The sequence below is a fragment of the Solea solea genome, chromosome 21, assembly GCF_958295425.1.
Source record: "Solea solea chromosome 21, fSolSol10.1, whole genome shotgun sequence".
Taxonomy (NCBI): domain Eukaryota; kingdom Metazoa; phylum Chordata; class Actinopteri; order Pleuronectiformes; family Soleidae; genus Solea; species Solea solea.
In genome coordinates this window covers 11,183,512-11,208,952 of record NC_081154.1, presented here as the reverse complement: position 1 = coordinate 11,208,952, position 25,441 = coordinate 11,183,512, and the positions used below count along the sequence as shown (strand labels likewise).

General features: G+C 41.9%; 2 protein-coding genes across 2 annotated transcripts; one reads left to right on the top strand and one right to left on the bottom strand.

The window, feature by feature from the left end:
• Positions 1 to 496: 496 nt before the first annotated feature.
• Positions 497 to 24,925, bottom strand: LOC131448791 (neurotrypsin-like). Its single transcript, XM_058621554.1, has 14 exons — positions 24,629 to 24,925; positions 19,691 to 19,733; positions 12,455 to 12,697; positions 11,599 to 11,737; positions 10,899 to 11,077; positions 10,552 to 10,699; positions 9,620 to 9,798; positions 9,095 to 9,236; positions 7,380 to 7,600; positions 5,631 to 5,772; positions 5,266 to 5,547; positions 4,561 to 4,683; positions 4,199 to 4,467; positions 497 to 3,209 (listed from the first exon to the last, which is right to left on the bottom strand). Exons 1-14 carry the CDS (start codon positions 24,722 to 24,724, stop codon positions 2,644 to 2,646), a joined length of 2,772 nt encoding a protein of 923 aa, XP_058477537.1. The 5' UTR covers positions 24,725 to 24,925; the 3' UTR covers positions 497 to 2,643.
• LOC131448792 (probable E3 ubiquitin-protein ligase TRIML1) lies at positions 14,616 to 17,492 on the top strand. The gene is made up of 2 exons (XM_058621555.1): positions 14,616 to 14,624; positions 14,983 to 17,492. Exon 2 carries the CDS (start codon positions 14,985 to 14,987, stop codon positions 16,656 to 16,658), a length of 1,674 nt encoding a protein of 557 aa, XP_058477538.1. The 5' UTR covers positions 14,616 to 14,624; positions 14,983 to 14,984; the 3' UTR covers positions 16,659 to 17,492.
• Positions 24,926 to 25,441: the final 516 nt, after the last annotated feature.

Below are 25,441 nucleotides of genomic sequence, written 5' to 3'. Positions count from 1 at the left end.
TGTGTTTGTTCACAGTGACATTGTTTTTAATGTGTAAAATCACCTGATTGAATGAATTGTGCTTTTCTTTGACCCTAGCATGAGCTTTCTACAGAGGCCGCCATTGTTGGACCACTATGTTTTTACAGGAGTCCAAATTTGGAAAACGAAATATCTTGAAAACGAGAGAAGCTACACGGTGGTGTCCAAGACACTTGGAAGAGAAGGGTGAGATGATTCAGCTGCAGTGTTTATGCAACTTCAACAATAAGAAAGAAATAATAAGCCAAATATAATGTTATGATTCATTATTCTTGACTTTTGTCTATAGTTTAAATCAATGATGATTCAGTCCAATCCCATCCAAACTAAAGAAAAACTCAACAGGTTTATGTGAGACTGAGAGAACACATACAAACGCTTAAATGTATATAAGTTTAGTGAATATTGTTTATTTTTCCAAATAAATCCTTAACTCCAAATAAATAGAGGTACTGAGACAACAAGGAGACCGCAGCACCAGTGACGACATGTTTTAATACTCAACCATGATTCAGCACATTACACTGAGAAACAGCTGATGGGTTCGACAAACTCAAAGCCATCCAGCTGTGGACACACAGTATTTACATTAACCTGCAGCGTCTGCATGGTAAAACATCAAGTCCAAGAAAGGAAGGAAGGAAGAAAGGAAGGAAGGAAGGAGGGAAGGAAGGAGCGGCGACGGGCTGGAGGTTTTATGTACACGATCATAACAACGGGCATTGGACACGTCCATGTTGGAGAAAACAGCAGTAGCAGGTTACAAGAGGCTCACAACACAGTGGTTCACGACACATCAAAGCACAAGTCATATTACACTGAAAGTATATAAAAAAAAGAACCATCAGGGCCACATTTTATCCAACAACCTGTGGCCCCGTGATAATAGACCAATGTCGCCATCTTCTGGTCAGAGCACACACTTCAACAGTTCTTCTATCTAAGTCAGGAGTAAGGATGAATGCAGTACACGTACTAATCTACTTCTAGCTGTCTATGTGTAACACGCGGGAGTCACTACAAAAGGAAAGTCTATGACGCGACAGTCGACGTCTGATGGCTTTGAGAAGAGAAAGAAAGAAAGAATCGTCCTGTACAATTTTAAAGGACCATACGAGTGTTTTTGCATGTTTTTTTTTTGCAAGTTTTACTCCGACGAAACCTCATGTTTTACAGCACACGTTTACTGTTTCACAGGAAACCACTGTTTCCTTTGTTTCCCCTTTGGACTGGAAATCAATTAGAAAGCTCTTAAAAGCTGCATTTATTTATTAATTTAAAAAAAAAAAAAATCTATTTTTGTATTGAAACTATGGCATTTTACATTTCTTGTGGATTCCACAAGTTTAAAGAGTGTGTTCATTGATTTCTATATTGCATGGAAATCAATGGAAACCATCCGCTGCATGTGCAGAGGTGAAGATTAATGGCATTTACAACAAACGTTGAGAGGGAGAACAGTTTGAAACAGTACAACTGTTGAAATAAATGTCCCTTTTACAGGGATTTTATTAAGTAGAAAGTAGGTTGTGACTTTAAACACGCTGCCTCACTTTTATAGTCAGTTGATAAGATGACAAGACAACTGTTATGAGTGCAAATGGCAACAGAGATGCCGTTCCTGTTACACAAAACATTCTGTTCACATGTTTTTGGCCTGAAAAGTACTACTAATACTACTAATAGTGCCAATATTACTACAGCTATATAAATAATGTTATTTTACACAGCATTTAAGAACTAAGAACCACTTTTCTTTAGTGTTAAATATGTCTCTGTCTCTGGTTTTGAGATGTCTAAAGCAGAGGAATGGCCGATTTGATGTCAGTTTGTTTTTTTAACCCTAAAACACAACATGTGTTTTAGGGTGTGACTGTGACGTACGGAGCAAAAAACACTGGTATGGTCTCCAGCTAAATACAGTAGCTTAGTCGTGGGTCTAAATGAGCAACAGCACTTGCACCAGTAAAGGTATAAGACAACAGCCTGAAGAGAGGAGCCCTGTTTAAGAAAAGCAGCATCACCCACCCTCAGAATTTTCATCCATTTCTATTCTCAGCAGCTGCAGCAGCAGCATCAGCAGCAGCAGCAGCAGCAGTACGGCCTTTATCTGCAGTAATAATCTCAGAGACACTGATGCCTTAACAATAAATCCTGTGATGGTTGGTTTGCTGATTTTTTTGGTTACTGAACCTAAATCCTCCAAGAGTGCACACGGAGGACACAGTGATGGGTTAGTTTGAGCACAGAGTCTCACGTCACCATCGTGTTACTAATATGCCATGCTGATTTTTTGTTTTTGTTTTGGATTTTCAGGGTCACACTGATGTGCCAGGCTCAGCCGAAGCTCACTGCTGATGCATCAGTCACTGGTTTGACTCTTAACAGGCTGTAACTCACCGAACACTGTCTCTCTTTGACAGTGATCCACACCTGTGATTCACAACACTGGGTTCAGACACGGCCATTTTTTACAGAGCATCATTGCAGTCAAAGCTAGGTGTTGTCTTCCTTTCTCTTTCTCTCTCGCTCACTCTTTCTCCCACTCTCTCTCCTCCTCCTCCTCCTCCTTCTCCTCAGGCGGTCACTTGGCACAGATGGTAAGCCAATAGCTGAACCCCATCAGTCCAGGATTTGTGTGTTTGTGTCTGATTCCCCTACACGGTGGGCGTGTGTGTTCATGTGCTGACGAGCGTGTGAGTGGTGAGCGTGTGTGTGTTTCGCTTTGATCTCGCCGATTTCGTTGTTCTGCGGTTGCTCGTGTGCGCGGTTGAGCTCGCCGTGCACGTGGGCGTACTCATCTCTGCCTTCTGTGCGTGCGTGCTCCTCGTGCGCGCGCGCCAGGTCGCTGTGTGTCAGATCCTCTTGTGTCTGATGGGGAGGCGCACGCACGTCGACGACCTCGTCGATCCAGCTCCGGAAGCGACTGACCCGAGTGTACAGAGCAGGAGACGAAGGGTCAGCGCAGCTGAAACCCCCAGCAACAACCCCGGCGAGGAACCATCGACCCGTCTCACCCTGACACACCAGCCCGCCTCCGGAGTTACCCTGGCAACTGTTGCCATGGAGGAGGCTAGTGTCTGGAGGACTGCCTGCGCACAGTGTGCCGTGGCTGGAGAAGCTGTCGCCATAGCGCTTCTTACATTGCCATGACGACATCAGAGGGACCCAGGATGCGAGAACTGAGTCTAGAAGAGAGGATGGAGATAAAGATTCAATGAAAACAAGTCATTTGAAAGCCGGTGTGTAACATTTAGCAGAGTTTGTTGGCAGAAATCAAATATACTAATCCATAAGTATGTGTTGTTTTGTATTTAGTTGGTTTATATGTGCTTAACCCTTAGAACACAAAGCATTTAAAGGCTGTCTTTTTTCCATTACTATGTTAAAATGTATATTCAGAGGCTATAAGAATGTGTCTTATATGCTTTTTTTCCAGCACAACCTATAGGCAATCTGATGAAAAATATAGATTTTTTAAATTTTCACCAACTATATAAACACACCTGAGCAAAAAAAAAGAAATCTGATTGAATTTGTAAATAAAAATAAAATAAAACAAAAACGGTCTATTTTGGGACTTTCACAGTATCACTACTCCCGTTTGTTTTTATTTCAAAATATGCCTTATTGAATGAATCATAACTTTGACTCAACGACACATAAAAAGACAAAAACAATGCATTTTGTAAAGCCTGACGATGTGACCTATAAACACACACCCCCACAATGTCCATATAAAGAGATGTGTATTAGGAATGCAAGGGGCCACCTGCAGCACTGATGTGTGCCGTGTGAGCACTAAGGGTTCATGTAAAAATTGTACATGAATTTGATTGGACAAACCAACCAGAGCATGTGTTTTGCATTTTTTAAATGAGACATTCTGGTGTATGAAGGCCATTATGTTTGCCATGTTATCGCTTTCAATTATTCAGTGCTCAGAAGTAAATACTGGTAGTTAGGTATTTTGTCTTTGGTCAGATTCGAGGATTCATCCTTTGCACCAAACACTTCCAAAAGATCCTGAAGAAATCTGCTCATTAATATGTGAGTATGATCAATGAAAATATCTTCCATCCTCTAAATATTTTTGAACTCACACTATTTCACAAATTCTGATCTTGATCTCTTACAAAAGATATTTGGATACAAAAAAGTGGGTGAAAACACAAACCTGCACCGGTCCATCCTGCACTAACGATGACGACACATGAAGATGGAGCACTCCCTCCCGATTCTGTGTCTGTGGCTGGAAGGCATGCTGCGTTCGTGTTAGGGTCGAAGGTCAGACAGTGACCCTTGGTGCTGGGCAGCTTCAGCAAGGCCAGATCATGACCTCCACTCTGACCCTTGTACTTCCTATGGACCACCACCTGCTCCGGAGTGACCGTCTGCTCCGACGCTCCGACACGCACCGCGTACTTGGATGGATCGCTGCCGTACCTGCAGGAAAGAGGGCGAGAGGAAATGAAATGAGGGAGCGGAAACCTCAGGTGTTTGGCGAGGACGCGAGTGACAGTTTGTGGTCAGATTTACCCTCTGACGCAGTGTGCAGAGGTCAGGGCCCAGCAGGGGCTGATCAGAGTGCCGCTGCACAGGGGGCCGTCGTCTTTTCCCTCGGACTGAAGCCACACGGACACCTGCCACGGCCACGTGGTCCTGAAACAGACCGGGAGAGGATCACGTTCAGGATTATCACTTAATCAAAGCAGAGACACTGTCCAGAGACACCAGAGCCACAGGGGCGGAATCTTTCATTAAGATCACTACTGAAATAATGTAGGTTTGAAAATATAATAATGTAAAAAAAGACATGTGGCATATTTTTGGCAAAATGTAGGTCTGGATTCTGAAGAATTATTGTAAATAATGCTCATTTAAAACTAACACTGATGCTAAATTGTGTTACATAATAGTCAATAATAGTAAAGAAGGTGACATTTGCACTACTTAACTGTGTGTCCCAGTTTAACAGAGAACCCTGTGTTTAAAAATCTAGTTTTAAGACTTATTTGTAAATTAAGTGACATTTCTCTATAAATCTGTGTTAAATTTTTATTCTGGATTAAGAACCTGGATAGGTTTCAGGGCCTCTGGGTATTTAATTAAGTCTGCAACATGTGACAAAATTAAACAGTTTTCATTTAAATGAACCAGAACAGCTCACTCACAGTGTTCTATTATATTTGTCAAAAATGTCCTTTATTTTTATTTGAATGTTATTTATGTCCTGACTCTTACATGAGCATGTTTCCCTCTCCTTGGTTCCTCCTCTTTGTCTCCTCCTCCACTAGCTTCCTCAGTCCACAGCTCGGCTCTTGAGCCTCGGCCTTCGTCGGGAGCGACTCCTGCGGCGTGACGTCACACCTCACACCCGCGTCTTCTCTGCGCCTGCAGCTCTGGAAGCTCTGACCCAGAGTGGGACACTCTCCCAGGAACTCCTCCTTGCCCGTACACCTCACCTGGTCCAGGTGGATGGGACCTTTGCCCTGACCGAACCCTCCGGCAGCTACGGCTCCACCGCTGACAAGAGGAAGGAATATGAATCATCTCTGTTGTCCTTATTTAAAACCTGACTGTGTTTATTCGTGGACTTGGACATTAACCTGTGTCCGAGTTGTCTGCACACTACAGCGGCGTTCAGGTCGTTCCAGCCTGAGTCGCAAATACTCCCCCAGTCGCCATGGAGATACACCTCCACTCGACCCTCCTTTCCTCTCCTGCCTCCCACAAGACGCACCAGGGGACCTGAGAGGAGGAAAATTGATCTCATTTATATTCGTGTCTGTGCGTCTACACAGTCCCGTCTATGTCCACTGACAGTTCTAAATGTCATCCACACCCTGGTGTCTGTTCTCATTCTAACGGCCTGGGTGTGTCCACAGGAGGCGAAGGACCTCTGGAGCGCCGACATAGTAAACAACGCTTTATTCTCTCTGCTGTCGACATGTGACATTTCAACTCGTCTGGACACACGTACAGAGGCACAATGAGGGCCAAACGGCGGAGCCACAAAAGAAGACAGAGGTGGTTCTATTCTTTCACTGACAGACATTTATCACTTGTGTTTACAATATATATATTTTCTTATTGTTAGTTCATCGTCAACTATTTTAGTAATCGATTAAACGGTTTGAGTGCTTTTAACTCATTAAAACAATTGTTAAATGTGAATATTTTCTGGTTTCTTTGCTCCATATAACAGAGAAAATCCTACATTTCCTGACATCTTATGGACCAAAGTACTCGATTCATCGACAGATGAATCCATTATGATAATAATCGTTAGTTGCAGCCCCTGATGTTCACACAAAGAATCATTCTTTGTTGTTTATAACGTTTAACCAATTAAATTTGCTCATTAAGCCATTAACTCTTACATCTTGTCTTTACAGCTGGAGTTCCTTTAACCAAAGTCTTGGACTAACTGTCCCTCAATCCAGATTAACGACCAAAGGAGAAGACGTTTTATAATCCAGTCCTCCGCATACTGAAATACCCAGCGTGAGGTCAGACAGGCAACATCTTCTTTTAATGCTATTAAAATTCATATTTTAATAAGTGTGCTTTTACCAGGTCTCATGTGGAGGATAAAGCGGTTGAAGATGGATGGATTTTGACTTTTTTCCACGTTAAAATGTCAAACATTTGCTCTTTTCAGCTTCCTAAAGGTGAGTTTTTGCAGTTTTCATTGTCACATAATGACATGAAATAAAGTTGTGCTCGACCTGTGGACATTTGTTGTTGAAAAGCAACATGAGACAAATATTTATTCAGAGTGTTTTAAATGGCAGTAAACACATTGGTGTGAGGTTACAGGGCACGTGGAAACTGACTGTCACACACTTTCTGTCAGTATAGTAGTTATTAAATATAGTATTATTAAAATGATATTTCCAGTGCATATACAGTAAATAGTGTATTCTAATGCCATTTCTGCATCGGAGTTTACCTAAGTGACGTGAACAGATCAAAGTCTCCCATTAGAGCAGTGCTCTGCGGGCACCGTGTGACCTTTCACAACAACACTAATCATGTCATCGTCTGCAGTGCAGTGTGACTGTAGCCAAACTATCAGCTATGTCTCCAAACTATACGACCAACACGACGATATGTCACATGATTCAAGGTTAAATCCATCTGTAGTCTGTAACCTGAAGCCTTTTCTTAACCCAGTGACTAAATCATCCTAACAAAGGAAAGACCCTTGTGACAGTGAAAACACATCTGGCACAACAACTGCTATGAGCACAGGATGTCTAATACACAAGAAATATACAAAAACAACCAGAACTAATTCAGTTCAAAGTGATGCAGTCTTTTTAATACTAGATTTCATGGCATTGTGCTCTTACCTGTAGACGGTGCAATCACCGGCACCTCGTTGGTCTCGTGGCCGGATCGACTCCTGCAGCGAACGCCGACGTCCTCGCTGTGAGAGCAGTCGGTCCGTCCCCAGATCCCGTGCTGACAGTCCAGCAGCGACGTCTCGGACCCCTCGCACTGCACGTCGTCCAGGAGGATCAGGCCGGCGCCCTCCCCGAACGCACCGTCTGACACGACCTCAGCGTGACCCCTGCAGGTGGACGGAGGACATGTGAAATGTTAGTTTTCAGAGACAACTCCGGATATTAAAAGAGAGTTTGATGTAGTTTCATGTTATTGACGTGTGTTTTTTCCTCTAACTCTGAATTCTCCATGCAAATAAGCAGGTTATAGTGTCCTTAAACCGACACTGGACTTTCTTCTGACCTCATTACACTGTCTTCATTTCAAGTTTCAAGCTATTTTTTTTACTGTAGAAAGTTTGAGGAAATGTGATTAAATTGTCAATAACGATGTCCCTGATTTCCTACTTTTAAATATTACATTTGAATAAAATCATTAAAAGGTGACATAAGGGGGCTTTTAGAGGATTCATGTCGTCATGTGAGGTTTCAAACAATTGTACTGCGGAGATTTGGAGAAGATTTAAGGAACGAAGCAGTGACGATAAAAGATTAATGGAGTAGCAATAAAACTTGTCCTTCATCATAAAATATAGCTATATTTAAAGTTTAACTTGAGACCCACCTTTTTAAACTGGCCCTTGACTTGATGTTTGTTCCTTTTCTTATTTATTTAAACCTTTTTAGTTTGTTTCACTAAACATATACAATATAAATTGCATTACAACTTATTTTAACCATCTACTCGTGCATTTTAATCTGTTATTTTGTCATTATTATCTGACTCCTAACATAATTCTTACATTGTAGTTTATTCTACATCGTCTCATAGTTTTATTTGACTGTATTGTCTTTTTTTGTGTTTCTATCTTTAATTAATACAGCTGCTTCTTGTTCATTCATGGGTATTTTTACGACGGCGTTGCGTTAGTTCTGTTTTTCTTTTGTTTTACTTCCTTCATGGGTTTGTGTTTCATGCTACATAAATACTTGAACTGAATAACAACAGTGAGGATTTGAGTGCATTAACCTCTTTAGATGTTCTCGTCCTTGTCTGTATTCTCTGTTTAAAGCACCAGGAATATTGAGTTCACTTGCTTTGCTGTTCCCGGTGATGACACACACACAAACAAGCACATGATTACAAAACTGACACAAGTCCTGTGACGTCGCCTGTTTCTCTCGTCACTTTCAATTCACACTAATCCAAACTTGCTTTCTGTTCACACTCTGTCTTGATAAATTCAGAATCATTTATGCCAGATGTTTCCCCTTTTGCATTTTCCCCCCGAACATCTTGGCAATAAATGACTTCTTCACACAGACATTTAATTACTAAAAAAAGAAGAGTTTTGTTGACACTGTTGGAGAGAATAACAAAGAAGAAAAATCTACCGCAGTAATGATGTAATTATTGCTGTGGAAAAGTACGTTACATTTATCACGTGGGCTGCTGTGGCATGTAATTACACTCCACTCGTCTTTGATTAGTGACTGTCCTTTATTTGTTCTTGCTGGTCGTTCCCCAGGTGATCACAGGAGAGTTATAATTTGTATTATAATTGTGGTCCAGAAACAAAAGAAAGAAAGGTTTATTTACAGTGATGCTCTGTGGTTCATACCTGTAGCCCAGCTGTCTGCACAGCACCTCCGCATGCTGCTGAGTCCAGTGGTCGTCACACACCGTCCCCCAGTCGCCGTTGTGGAACACTTCCACTCGACCCTCCCAGGGACTGTCGCCTCCCACCAGACGCACCACGCCGTCTGAAACACACACGCTCTCACGCTTAACCTTGATAAATCATCTGCAGATTAATAATCTTAGATTGGAGGAAGGACAGCTGTCGATACTGGTGAGTTATTTTTTTATGTTCCATTAATCCTGTTTCTGCTTGTCACACAGAGGATGCTGCTGCATCGCGGGGTAATGATTTATTGATGTTTGGGGCCTATAAATAGCAGCTCATAAACCCATCAGTGTGTGTGTGTGTGTGTATACATGTCTTTAGTAGGCTGTGTGTCTTTGTGAGGCCATTTTTGCTGGTCCACACAACTTTAAAAGGCTTTTTGAGGATTAAGACCTGGTTTTTAGGGTTAGGGTTATAATTAGGTTTAGGTTGCATGTGTGTGTGTGTGTGTGTGTGTACCTGTATAAGGGCTGCAGGAGACCCCAGCATCCTCCATGTGGTCACAGTTGTGCTGTTCCCAGTCACCATGGGGACACTGATCCAGGAAAAGCTCATTTCCTGTGCACTTCACGGCATCCAGCAGGATCGGGCCGGAACCCTGACCGAAGTGAGCCCATGACCAAGCCTTGGCCACACCACTGTAACACACACACAGGGACAAAGTGTATATACATTAGACTGACAGAATAGATTAGAATAGAATAGAATAGATTAGAATAGAATAGAACACAATAGAGTAGAATAGAACACAATAGAGTGGAATAGAATCACATAGTCACTTTATTGTCATTTCATTTGTCATTCATTCTAAATATAAGTCTAAAATATTTAAAAAATGTGGGATAAATGGTGACATTTTGCATATAAATATGTGTATTTATCGACATATAGATATACACTGTCTTGTCCCCCCACAGGCAGAGTGAGGCAGGACCAGAGCAGAGAAAGGAGAGGACACCCCAGCCCCGCCCCAAGCCCCCCAGCCTCCTCACCGATTAAGATGTGGTGAGTAAACCACACTCTCCAGGAGGGGGGGGGGGGGAAATGAATAACTTTCACTTCATTTTCTGTGTTACAACACCTGCAGCTGTGTGAGAACTGCGTTGGATATTTATACTATAAAAGCACACACACACTGCAAGGTGTCTATATTTGAGAAGATGAAATTGAACCAAATGCTGAACATGAAGGGATTCCTCTCTGTTTTCACAGCTATAACTGTTTGTCGAGGATGTGAAACCTTGAATGGTTGTATTTGGTCTCTGTGATTTGTGCTGGCTAATTGATCGAGCGGCAGAATAATTGAAACAATAAAATACTTATATAATAAAGAAAACAAACTCCCTCTGTGAAATAGCCTAAATGTCACAGTATTAAGATAAAAAACATACCCAAAACCGAGCTGTCTGCACACGACTTCAGCATCCCTGTCGTCCCACTGGTCGTCGCAGACAGAACCCCACCTCCCAGCGTGAAACACCTCCACTCGGCCTTCGAAGTCTTCCTCACCTCCGACCAAACGCAGCGGAGGGCCACTGCCTACAAAGCAGCAGTTAGTTGATGTAAAAACAAACCGGAAATCCTCTTATTATTTTCCAATAAAAAAAATGAACCACATATAAATAAATTATTTAAAAAAACCCAACAGGAATAACAAAAGAAAAGAGTCTGCCCGTCCGAGGTTTGTTGGAGTAATAGTCCGCTCTCGTTGCCATGACATTGTAGCAGTCACACTGACCTTCTGGTGGCGCACACTGCACCGCTGCCTCGTTTCCATGGCTACAGTCGCCGGTGACGAACGTCCTGCTCTGGCACTTACTCAGGGTGTTCTCATCCCCGCGGCAACCCAGGCGCTCATAGTGAAAGAGGCCAGAGCCTGATCCAAACTGGGAATGCTGCAACGCTGTGCCAATGTCACTGTTCAAACAGAAACAACAAAGTAATTCTCTTTGCACTGTTTTACAAACAAATAAAGAATTAATAATAACATCAAATCAGCAGATGAATCCATAGTGAATGGAACCCTACAAACAGATCTGGATTAGCTCCACTTTCATCTGGCAAAACAATAAAATGATCCATCCATCTTCTACCACTTTATCCTCCACATGAGGGTCGCTGGTGCCATTCCCAGCTGACATAGGGTAAAAGGTGGGGTCACACCCTGGACAGGTCACCAGACAAACAACCATCCACTCTCACACTCACACCTATGGTCAATTTAGAGTGTCCAATTTGTCTAGTTCCCAAATCTGCATGTTTTTGGACTGTGGGAGAAAAGCCACGCACACACAGGGGCCAACATGTAAACTCCATCATCTAATGATTTTCTTTTCAACACTTACTGACAGTACTCACATACTTTTAGTAGTCGTGATTCACTATTTGAAGTTCTGTGCTTTTTTCCATGTTTTTTTCTTTTAGTTTGTTTCACCTACCCCAGGCCCAGCTGCCTGCAGATCACAGTGGCGTCTCTGTCCGTCCAGTGTGAGTCACACACCGCCCCCCACTGGCCGTTCAGGTAGACCTCCACACGTCCACTGCCCGCGGACGAGCTGCCAACCAGACGAGCTGCGCCTAAAACAATCAGGGGGACAGAATATGACATGGTTTAACGCTCAGGTGTGTGCTATATTTGTGATTAAAAATAAATAAAAAAAAAAAATAAACAGAGAAGGCTGTCCAGACAAAACATATAGTGACTATATAATGTTTTATTGCACAATTATAATCAGGTAAAATGAGGTTTCTAACAAAAGTACGTGCAATATTCCCTCTCTTTTAGCCCCTTTTTGTTCAGCACCATCTCCCCATGGATGTGTGGATTTAAACTATTAAATGCTCCAAATTTGACATGAGCTCAATAATAACACAGGTTCTCAAAAACAGACATGTTGTGTAAATTACACACATTTATTTGATCCATTGCTTTTCTGCATAACTTTAAGTCATGTATTCTGCATAAAATGCCAAATATTACTACATCGGGGCAACTTTGCAGAGCTTTTTTTTACAATATGTAGAACATTTTGCACCCTAAAAAAACAAGAGGCTCTGCTTACTTGTCTGCCATAAATGTTAAGGTTTAATTGTTTTTCTCTTCCTCATTTTGTGTTGAATTATTTGGATAAGATGTTTCTGTTTTCATTATTATTATTAGTATTAGTAGCAGTAGTATTTTCATTATGATGTCATCTTCTATTTCAATTTAAATACATTATAAAGAACCTTTAATATTTGTCTTTAAGAAGTCTTGTACATATAAAGTTTAGGGTTTATTTTCAGTGAACTTACCCTGGTGACAGTCACAGTAGGCCCAACCTATGGCTCCAGAGTTTTGCCTGAAGAAACACCAGGGGTTGGACTCCCGGTCCGGGTTCCTGCAGAAGTTGTGGTCTCCCAGTCCTCGGCCTGGGTACTGCATGACATAGTCTGGAAACTCGGTCCACTTCAGACAGGGGGCGCCAGAGTCCGTCTGGGACACTGTGCCATTGTAGTATCCCAACTCAGTGAATCCCTCAGAGCAGGACAGAGGCACTGCACGGAGACAGACAGAGGCAGCAGAGGGAGAGAGTAAGATGTGAAAGGAGGATGAGGGGAATAATAAAGTTAGGATGAAAGGAGGAGGATTTGGGTCAGGGAGGAAAATGTGAATATGTGGAAGTGCAAGTTTGAAGGCAGAAAGAAGAGTGGAATTGCTCTTTTTCAAAGAACATCATCCCCATGACCGAACATGGAAGCTTACATGGATGGACTTTCATATGCTGTTCACTTCAGCAGCAGGATCATTCCTAATGCACTCAAACCTCACTGATCCATGGGTGACATTATGTTCACCGTCCATATTTAACACAGTGATGATGAGCACATACGTTCAGTGATCTCTGTATGTGAGTGAAGCTGAGACACAGAGAGAAAGAGAAAGTACTGACATCAGCAGTGCAGCAGAATGAGGCCACAAAGCAGAGGTGCTTTCACGGAGAAGTCTGATAACTAATGAGCAGGAATCACAGTGCAGGACAGAACAAGCTCTGCATTAAGACAACAACAGACTCGCACCGTCAGAGGTGCTGTGTTACTGTCAAGGTGCAAATGGCAGATAAGATAAAGTGTTTCTATGTCCTCCTTTATGGGACATTTAATGTCAATCTTTTGTGGAAGTGCACATCATCTGCTATTACAGCTACACAAACACAGTGTCTAGATCCTGTATTCTCTTGAATGACTATCAGAGGGCGATCCACAGTCAGTTTGTATGGTTTTTGTGTTTTTTTGCATAGTTGCAGATGGAGTAGATCCACACCAGCTTTTTCAAATCTGCTGTCTTCCAGTTAAAAAACCCCCCCAAAACATAAAAACTAAACTTTAAAACAGGCTTCACACCCCACTGGGTAACGTCACAGTGGTCAGATATTAACAGTCCCCAGAGGATTAATCAGCAACATTTAATTGAACTGTACTACTTGTGTTCGTAGCTCTCATATCTCTCTTAAATTTACATTTAAAACCTTTTTATTCTTAATTTCTTCCACCTTCCTTTCTTCCTGTAGCATAAACGCAGAAACTAACCTGTGATAAATGGTGGAAGTGATTCAGTAACCAGCAACTCTCTTATCTCTCTGACACACACACACACACACACACTTTATAGCTGACTTCAAGGGGACAGCGTAAGCAAAACATGAACCATAACCAGTTAATACCTAACGTTAACCTCACCACAATTCAAACCTCTCACCTAAATGTCTTCAGTTCCTCAGAAATTAGGTTCTGCCTCATAGGACTGACAAGGTTAGTGTTTATGCACTGAAAAGAGGTAACAAATACACAAGTATACACCTTTCCTCTTTTTTTAAAATTTTTTAAATTTTTTAAATGTGGCACTGCAATAGTACACACTGTGTCTATCACGTTGAAAACTGGACGCCTCTCTATTAAATGGCGTTTTATTCAACTTCTCTTTTTGCTTTTCCTGTCAGATCTTACTGTGGCTGAATGTGAGACAGGTTAGATTTAGCCCACTAATGATGTGTTGTTGCAGAAGTACTTCTGCAAAGTGACCAGTACACACACACACACACACACACACACACACACACACACACACACATACACACACATACTGGGAGATAAGAGATAAGAGATGAGAGGAAGTGCAGAATGGGGGAAAACACTGAAAGCACTGGAGACTTTGAGAAACAGGGAATCAATCAGGCAGAAATGTACTAAAACAGAAACATATACCCAAACAATAAATTATCTATGACATATTCGGGGCTTTGGACCCAAAGCAACTTCACAAGGAGCCAAACTTTAAAAAAAGAAAAAAGAAAAAGAGGAAAATGTTGCTGCTGTCTCTTTAAAAGCATGACAGAAAGAAAGTGAAAGTTAAGTTTTTTCGCTGGAAAAGACTGAGCACACACAACTCTCTGTACTGCTGTGCGAGAACACACGCCCAAAACAAGTAAGTGGTACTTTCTGAGACACATTTGAATCATAACAATTTTGAAGGGAAATATTGAAAACTGAATATAAACTCTTTGTTAGTGACAAGTAAACCTTCTCTTTGTCTCTCTCCTAAAGTCCTAGGTTGAGTGTTGTCAGTTGCTCACTTGTCTTTTGTTATAAATGAGAAATGTTGGGGATTTATTTAGTAAATTTTATTTAAAAAAAACAACAAAAACACCTTGTTTTGGCCTGACCACTAATGGGGCTTTGGAGCAAATGAGTTCAGTTTAGTGTCAATCTGTTGACAAATATCATAGATCTGCAGTCCGACCTATGAAAATCATTAATACTGTCTTTTGTATTGTTTTTCTTAGAAATGGCCTCCAGCCTTCATCTCTTATCTATGGAGCAGTTCCTTTGTCCAATCTGCCTGGACACGATCACTCAACCAGTGACCACTCCATGTGGACACAACTTCTGTATGTCCTGTCTCACGACCCACTGGAACAGCAACCCTGTCTGTCGGTGCCCGATGTGCCAGGAAACATTTGAAAGGAGGCCCAATCTCAAGGTCAACACTTTCATTTCAGAGCTTGCGTCACAGTTTACGTTGCTTCATATGACAGATGCTAACATCTGCAGTCCGGCCCAGCCGAAGGATAACTCTGGCTGTGCAGTGCTGTGTGATGTTTGTACTGAAACCCAGCACGAGGCTGTCAAATCCTGCTTGGAGTGTCAGACTTCTTACTGTAGTGATCATCTAGAGCCTCATCGTAGAGCTGCAGGACTGAGGAGACACACTCTGGTGGACCCTGTGGTGAGCCTGGAGGACAGGATTTGTAAGGAGCACAACCACTTCTTTGCCATGTTTTGCACGGATGACAATGTTTTGCTGTGCGACATCTGTGCCACTTTACTGCACGTGAACCACAATGTTGTTTCTGTTCAGCAAGCTCACGATGATATGAAGGGTCAGCTGAGAGATAAGGAGATAATCGTGCAGGAGATGATCAAGAAAAGGCAACAGAACGTGAGTGCCGTGAAGGAGTCACTAAATCAAAGCAAGATAGAAACCACTGACGTGATAGACGACAGCGTGCAGGACTTCACAGCACTGGTGTCTGAGATCCAGAAGAGCCAGGCGGAGCTTGTGAAAGTGATCGAGGAGAAGCAAAAAGCAGAAGAAGAAGAAGCAGAAGAATTGATAAGCAGGATGGAGCAGGAGGTGATTGAGCTCCAGAGGAAGCAGGTGGAGCTGATGGAGCTAAGACAGACTGAAGACCAGCTCAGTTTCCTCCAAAACTTCCCACACTCATCCCCCACGTTCCTCATGGACTTGTCCAAGGTCAACAGAACCATGGAGATCCGTCACATGCAGAAATATTTGAGCAGCTCTACGTCGCAGCTGCGGAGGCTTCTGAATAAAATGACCACAGACATAAACACATTCTCTGTGTCAAACGTTGCCGCGCTGAGATACCTTCAGCAGTTCGAGCAGAATATTGAGCTTGACCGTGACACCGCTCACCCACGGCTCATTTTATCTGACGATAGGAAACAGGTGAGATTCAACATGGGGCAAGTATTGAAAAGGATCCAGGACCTGAAGCCAACCATGTTCATGAAACACCTTGCAGTTATGGGAAACAGAGGCTACTCGTCAGGCAAGTTTTACTTTGAGGTGTCTGTGAGTCAAAAGACTGAATGGTCTCTGGGTATCGCCACAGCTTCTATCCAGAGGAGAGGGATTCTTGCTCGAAGTCCCCACTCTGGACTCTGGGCCATGCGGTTTCTGAAGGACAGGTTTGAAGTCTTCAGCTATCCAGGAGAGATCGTATACTTGGGGAAAACGGAGAGGATTGGAGTGTTTGTTGACTTCGAAGAAGGTGACGTATCATTCTATGATGTGCAGACGGCCACACTTATCTACTCATTCACTGAGTGTGTCTTCAACGAGAAGCTTTATCCATATTTCAACCCTTGTGATAATGAATATGGATCAAACTTAGCTCCACTGGTCATTGTCCCGGTCAGTCGTACGTTGGATTAAGAGAGTCAGGGAATCGTGGGTTGATTACAAAAATGCAGCTGAGGTATATATTAAAAACTAACTTGTATTTAGTCTGTGCGTCTTAAAGATTTAGTGAGTAAGAATAGGGGACACTGCAGATTATACCTCCCTTTCCAAAGCACATCAGGGAATTACAGTGGCCGTCACATACCAGAAAGAATGTCATTCTTCTTTGTTTGCATAGTAAGCTTTCACTGCAAAACTATTTTTTTGATGTTGCTTTTATTGTAGCGTGTGAAGTGACACAATATATAAACCCATAGATATATCATTATCCGTTATTACTATTCATATATTTAAGGTCTGTCGGTCTTGTTTCAGCGCTACTGTTGGATGTTGACTTTAAAAAATGTGTTGATTCTATTTGAACACTTCCTTGACGACACACAGTGAGCAAACAACAGAAAAATATTGGCCTGTTTCTGTACTCGCCGCAGAAACATCTAACCTTTTAAAGCGCTGCCATGTGCCATAACAAGTGAACCTCCCGACTCGGGCACTGATGGGTGACATCAGATGAAGTGATGGACCTAAGTTTGGAGCAGTTCTTTTAATATCTCTTTTACATTGAAGACATTTTTTCTAAATAAAAATATATTTAATTAATAATTATTAATATTTCATTTATTAATAATTGTGTTTGTGAGAGATTTTAGGAGCAAATTGCTAGAGAAGTAGTCGATCAATCAATTACTAAATTAATCGACAACTATTTTGATAATCGATTGATCGTTTTAAAGTGTTTTTCATGATTAAAACAAGATTTCCGATTGTTTAAGCTTCTTAAATGTGAATATTTTCTTCATTTCTTTGCTGTGGATAACAAAGTAATCAATAAAAGTTAATCATTTTCATCATTTTGAGAACATCATCATTTCAAGCTTTGACGAACACTGATCAACATTTTTTAAGGTTTTCTGATATTTTATGGACCAAGCGATTAATCAAAAAAATAATCGACAGATTGATCGATTATGAAAATAATCCTTAGTTGCATCTCTACTTCATAAAATGTGTTGATGAGGTTTAATTTTAATGCCTGGAAGCTTTAATTTTATTATCTACCTTTCCTTTTAATTCTAATTTCAACATTGAATGTTAATTACAGGTCTTTTACAGGTTTACACTACATAGCATTTATTCATTTCCTAGATTTCATCCTTATGTCATATTATTATATTATATATATTATAAGCAGCACACAAACAACCATATTATTATGTGTTTAAAACTACTGGACGTGATGATATTTATATAGAACTCAGGGCAGGTCCAAGCCTTCATGTGGGCCTGAGCCACATGAAGCAGTAAATGATAAAGCAGTAAATGACCCGATGCTTCTGGGGGATTTGTAGCTGTGTTGCTTACAGCATCACAATGTCAGACATGTTCTTCTTACCCTGATATTGACTTTAATCTTCAATGGTTGGTTTGGCTTAGTTTACAAAATGCTAAGAGGTGAAAAAGTAACAAAATAAAACAATTGCAATTTGCAAAAGTGCAACAACAATTTAAGCTAATTGAGCTACACAAAATACACTCTAATACATAATTATGTTATCATTAAATACTTAAGTGAAAATAAAAATATAACACAACAGTGAAAGTCAAATGACACCTGGTTAATTCACAAATAAGTGCAGTATAAATTAAATTAAACAAAAACAGATGGAATATATAACAAGATCAAAATGAATGGTTTAAGAACAAATATGTTGAGAACTTTTGTCTAAAAAAAAAACACCTCAGTTATCATCAGGCACAAACAATAGAATCAGATAATGAAATGCTCATGCCTCTTCTTACAAATGCCAAAAGTGGGATTTAATTGATGATAGATGATAAACTATATGATAAAAAAATCCAAATCTAAGTCATATTGTGGCAAATATAACATATGCATGTTCTTTCATGTTAGCATTTATTGTCTAATTTCCTGTACCTGGTGGTTTGCTAAACTAATAAATAAAAACAGGTCTTAAGCTCTATATGCTGCCGCATGGACGGAAAAAAGTTTAATTTTTAATTAATTAAAATTTTAATCAAGCAATAAAGTATGATGTAACCAAACCAGCCATGCTTTTTTATTGTGTTTCTCCAAACATAACCATCATAAAGGGGAAGCAGGACCTTTTAAACCTTACATTTAAATATGTGTTTGTTTGTTGTGTGTGGTTTTCATCATTAAATTACTCGCTACATTTCACTTCCTGCTCCCTCTTCCATAGCCTGTAAATCTCAGTCAAGCTCTTTAATTCATCTCAACACCCAAAGAGTTCACACACACACACACACACACACACACACACACACACACACACACACAGGGGGAAGAAAAAAAACTCGCTCCTTATTGCCACGACAACGGTACTCTGCCCATCGCCATGGGAACGCTCAGCCTCCCTGCTCTATAATCCATTTCCCAGCCACAATGAGTATTTGACACGGTTCACACTTGGAGGCTTGCTGTATGGGTGTGTGTGTGTGTGTGTGTGGGTTACACAAAACACACACTGTAATCGAAATTGAATTTTTTTTGAGCATTTTTTGGGACACAACGAAAGCTATTTTCCACATAATTTCCACCTGTCAAAAAAGCAGAGATATTTCAGCACTGGAGCTGAACCTGAGAAGAAGGAGTTCCTCACCCCACCCCCCATCATCATCATTATTATCACCAATGCCTTCCACTCTTCTCAGGGATGTAGAGACACAGAAAAAAAGGGAAATTAACAGGGGGGGGGGGGGGGGGGGTGTTCAGGCTGGAGGCAAGAGGAGAGGCAAAGCTGAGAAAAGGGAGCAGAGACGAGTGGATACAGTAAAGATGAAGAGGACAGGCAGCAGGAGAGGGGGTGTCATGAGTGTCTGAGTCAGAATGTGGGTTAAACTGGATGGGGGGGGGGGGGGGGGGGGGCAGCCGAGCAAAAACATGGTGTAGGAGGAGAGGAGAGATGGAGAAGGTGTGACTAGTGTACTGTATTTGGAGTAACACCCCTCTCTCTCTCACGTACCTGAGTTCTGCACCTCGTTTAAGTAGCTGTCCTCAGACACCACCTGCAGACACACACACACACACAAAGCAAATTAGACGAGCTGGAAGAAAATTACGAGGCTGTTCCTGTGGTGTTTTCTGATTTGTTTGGTGAAGAGCAGAATATCTCGGGAGACGCGGCGCACACATCGACCTCCAGCCTAGAGGCAAATAAACAGCCGCAATTCAGCCATTCATCGGAGGTGGAAATCACTACTAATCGCCCCGTTCAATATTGCTCTGTTCCTAAGGTAGGGGGTCAAGTTCAAATCAAACACTGCATTAACTCTGGTTCAGATACAAGCTGCTATATTATAGGCACTGTAGCACAAGTGTTCATGTTAATGGCTCAGTATAGGTACCAAACTAAAGCTTAAACAATATTCCCCTCTAACAGGAAATCAGCTATTAATCAACGAAATGTCAGATTTAATGACTGATGACATTTGAATCTTTTGGTTTAGGATCCGTCTGTTGCTGTACAGCCAACTCTGGACTTGAATACATGTTATTTTAAACTGGTGTCAAAGGAGATGTGATTACGAGCTGCCACAAATCAAGTATTCCAAACCAAACAATATAATAGACTTTGTCATTGAAATAAACCCACGGGTGTTTTTCCTGATTTGATGGCGCCCTATCAGCAGGACGCTATGAATGAATATGAATAATTCATGTGACTGTATTCATATCTGCCACCTCTATCATTACATACGTTTCCACCTTGAAAGATTGAATTCAGGTCAATATCCAACTTGTGAAACTTCTGAAATGTGTCTCCAGACTCCAATATATCAGGAAGCCGAAAAACTCCAGCACATTGTCGTGTTTATGTGATTCCTGCAAGTTAACATGGGGTTCTTTTTCCATGTCTACCATGCACTGTGACATGAATGTGGCCAGTGAGATAAAACCTACATTTTCTCATCAATGTACTTAATCAATAATACATGACAAACTGAGAGCACGTGTTTGCTCTTAGGACATTTTTTGCTTTCACTTTCCCTTGAGACGAGTCCGGAGCTTGACTCGCACTGAATGAACTGACATAGTTTAGAAATATGGCCACTGTGATTAGAATGAGGTGAGGCTCAGACCGGGGGAAAGGTTATGAAACTATTTCTACTGTTCCCAGGAGCACGGTGGCCTAAATCGTGGTGAAGAGGATGAAGAATGGAAACAAGCGGACTCATTTGGCTGCACAGACAGGGATGGAGGGAAAAGAGGTGACCAAGAATCCACCAAAGACTCGTAAGTTCATTTTCACATGAATGGGAATGGGATCCAGACACATCTGCCAGCAAGAGACTGTCTCGGGAAGTTGTTTTCTCCAGATAAAGTACAGGTACCTCTAGCATGTCCAGTTTACTTGAACATCACGTCTATGGAGCTGGCAGGAGAATCTCTGAAGACTGTCCACAGCAACGTCTTTAGACATTTGTATTCTGAGTTTAGTGCATGTTTGAAAGCAGCTGCAGAGCTTGAGATGGGACAAGATTCCAGCAGATTATTGCCTGAACAGGACTTCTAGAGCTCTGTTCGTGATGATAGAACTTGCCGGAAGGACGACCAACCTCAGCAGCACTCCATCAATCAAACATTGATGATAAGAAAAGCTGCTTTGAGTAAAACGCAGGGACTTTGTGCTTGGGTTAGCTTTTCAAAAATATGAGGTCAAAAACCTTCTTGAACAGACCAGTGATGGGCACCTACCAGGTACTGCTCATCACCTGGATGATACCATCATGTTCTGCAGTTGTGTCTCATCTCAACTAAGGGAAGAACTAGGAGAGAAAGGTCCTTCAAGAGCAACTGCTCCAATGTAATGTGATGACGACAACAAAATGATGCTGGGGCAGATTTGAGGACAAGTCACTGACTGTTCCTGTTCCTGGAAAAAAAACCCATCTGCATAGAGACACGAAAAAAAGCAGCTCACAGACACTTCCTGTCCAGTCTTATGCAGTTTGAGATGGAAAATGGAATAAACTGTCTCAATCCATTTGTGCAAAGCTTTCAGAGATTCACCCAAGACGGCGTTCTGCTGTACTTGATGCATGAAAGAATAAGGCTAACATAGTTTTACTTTGGCATCATCCGTTAATGAGTGCGGGCTGACGGGACAAACTTTCAGTTTATTCCCTTTAAAAATCAACAACCCTGTAAAGTGCAGTAATGTTGTCTGAGTACTTTCTGTAGCCATGCGAGGTTAGGCTATTATTGTGGTCACGCTTTAAGAATTACCATCAATAATAGGAGGCAGGATGTTTTTTACCTTTGTTCCTGCCAGTCGTCGTTCTGCTCCAGGAAGCAGAAGCCTCTGTCAGATTAACATAAGTGTTTTTGTTTTTTATTAATAACCAGGGCTGTTGTTGTTTTTCATTTTTGCAGCCCGTTTGTAATTGCCATCAAATGAAGAATGACACGGAGATACACCGGCTCAGAGAGATCTGACAAATCTGATGATTCTCAGCAAAGACGAGATTCATTTAAAGGATTAATCCGACTCATCTGTGTACCAAAATACATATTCAGGTTTTATCTCATGTGCATGTGATGTTCAGCCTAGATTGTATAATTCTGACTGGTTTTTGATCATGAAATTACCACTGATGTAAAATGAAAGCGTCAACAAAAACAACACATAGCAATAACTCATCATAACTTGATATTTAACGGCAGGCCTCAAGCAAGTTTGGGACGTCTGGTCTGGATATACAAATGTACAATTGTTTCACATTTTGTGAATGAGTCTAGTCACTGACAGCAGGGATCCCTCATCAAAGGGAAGAAACATTACTCGGGTAAGACACCCAGGTACAAAGTGTACACACAAATGCACACGCACTCACAAATAGCACTAGACAGCATCAGACGATATCTGATGACAGTGTCACTTTCATTTAAAAAAAAAAATAAGTTCACACGTCTACACAGCGGGGACCTGAAAGAGGAGGAGGAGACACACACAAGTACAAAACACACACACACACACACACTCTGTGGAATAGTGAGGGCAACAAATTCTAACACATTTCACCTTGACATAGGTGAGTCCTGCGCTGTGGTTTTTTGTGGTTATTCTCTTTAAAATCACACACACACACACACACACACACATCTGAAAGCAGTATGCAAACACATTCCAGAGGACATTGCTCAACCTAATGATATTAGAGTAGGGGAATGTGACCTGTCAGAGTGAACATGTGAGCTGATATCTCCATTCATATCAGTCACACAGCTCCATTATGGCACTAATCATTTATGATTCTCTCACACCTGCCACCCCTGCACACACACACAGAGGGAAGGACGGGTGCAGACAGATGGGAGCTTAAAGGGATAGTTCAGGGCTTCTGAAGTGTGCATGAACAATGTAATTGTGTTACTAACAGGTGACTGCGCTCTGTGCACGTCCTGAGCTGATGAGCTGCAAGAGAGAACGCAAACACGTTCTCAGCAAAATCACAGCTGCCAGTGTGCACACGAGGAAAACACTGATTTTGGCCACTTAACAAGAGCCTATGCCATCTTAGGTGTACACTATCTGAAGAACAGTCTTTTAGTACGGTTAAAATGACTGATTTTATGTAAGGACTTTGGCACAAAGCAACACAAATTTGAATTTCCACTCAAAGGAAAGTGGTCTAACTGTGAGATAAAGTGGCAAACCTGTTCTAAAGATAGTTTACACTTAAGCTGACGTAGTGGACCTTTTATTAAATCAGTTCTTACTCATGTCCCTGCTGACAGCCATGTTTTTGAGTGAGCTTGCACCTATTTCTCAGCACAGGGGAGTGCAAAATCTTCAACTATCCTTTCACCTCAGACTACTAAGTTATGTTGGGTGTGATGAGTGCAGTTTAATAGATCCCACTGTTTCATTTCTTCCTGTTTTCCTTCCTGTTCTAGTGATGCCGACAAACACTGTGCTGCTGCTGCTGCTGCTGCTGCTGCGTTCAACGTCCCCCGATGAGAAGATTTGTCTCGTGAAGTTGAAATGAAAATGCAGAAAGTGCTATTTGTGCTCCACGCACTGCTGCTCCCAGTGTTAGTGGCTCTAATTAAATCCTGCACACTGTTCTCCACTAATGACTTCTGCACATGCACACAGTGCACACTTTGACACAACGCACACAATGCATGAGACATGGAAAATAAAGCAGAAATATGTATTTATTATTATTAATAACTACAATTGATGCTTTTGCTGCCCAGCTCATTTATCTACCATGCTGAGTCAGCACAAGAAGAAGAAGAAGAAGAAGAAGAAGAAGAAGAAGAGGAAGAAGTCCAAGATTGTGAAGCTGCTGCTGGTTCTGACACCAACATCTGTGTGAGCTGACGCGCTGTGACAAGCTTTAACCGCCCGGACAGGTTCCATTTCTCAACTGCACCGCGGGGCAGAGGCTTCCACTCATGATACACACGCCGAAGGAAGGGAGGAGGGGAGGAAGGATGGAGAGGGACGGGGGGGGATGATGGGGATTGTGCATGATTATGTGCCGTGCGCGTGCCGTGCGTCAAAGCCGCGCTGTGATGGCAGTTTCACCATTGATTGTCTAAATGACCGATTACAGGTGTTTGTGCTCTTATATCGGCCCGAGCTGCACCTGCTTTTGTTGGAAATGCGCCCTGAATAAAAAAAACCAGACCATCCCAACCAAGACTGTACACAAGCACGACTGCACTATTGTTCCATACCTGGCGTTTGTGATATACAGTAAAGGCCATCACAGCTTCTGTTACACCTGTCAGAATAATTAATTACATCTAAAATACATGAAATCAATCTTTTCCTTCTGTTTCTTCTAAAACGCAGCGCAGGTCACCAACGCGTGACAGGGAAGACAAATGGAGAGAAACATATAATCAGATGAAATTGTAAGACATGCTCCAGCTCCTGTACACGTACCTCCGCCAGCAGCGGCAGCCAGAGGCTGGTGCCGATCAAGCACAACATTTCCCGGCTGCTCAGAGTCATCCTTCCCGCCCGGTGTGTCCGTGTCATAGCCACAGATGATGATGGTGTTGAGGATGATGAGGAGGCTGATGTTCCATCTCCGTGAGGTGAACCGTTATTATTCTCCTGCTGGAAGAAACGTGGTGTGTGATGATGATGATGATGGTGGTGGTGATGATGCACGCTCAAGGATGCAGGGTGGGGCTCTACACACACACACACACACACACACACACTGAGAGAGGGAGAGAGGGAGAGAGAGAGAGAGAGAGAGAGAGCAGTGCTTGGTTTTTGCAGAGCTCAACAATATTTCACTCAGGCTCTCTCTCTCTCTCTCTCTCTCTCTCTCTCTCTCTCTCTCCATCTATCTATATATCTATGCTCTCTCTCTCACTCACACACACACACACACACACACACACACATGGGCATTCATTGTGAGAACACTCATTCATACCCACTTACCTTAACCTTAAACATCACAGTGAAAAGCCTAATCCTAACCCTTAACCTAACCCCTTAACGTTAACCATCACAACTAAATGTCTAACCTAACCATAGCGTAAATCCAATTATCCCCCCCCCCCCACACACACACACACACACATCAGGAGAGAGAGCTGTTAGCGTCTTATGCATTAGCAAATTCACTTTCATCAATTTGCACAGCCTTATTGTCAACACTTATTCCTAACTTTAAACATAAACAGTTAATGCCTAATCTTAACCTCAACCTAAATTAAGGTTCTGCTCCTCTGGCACAAA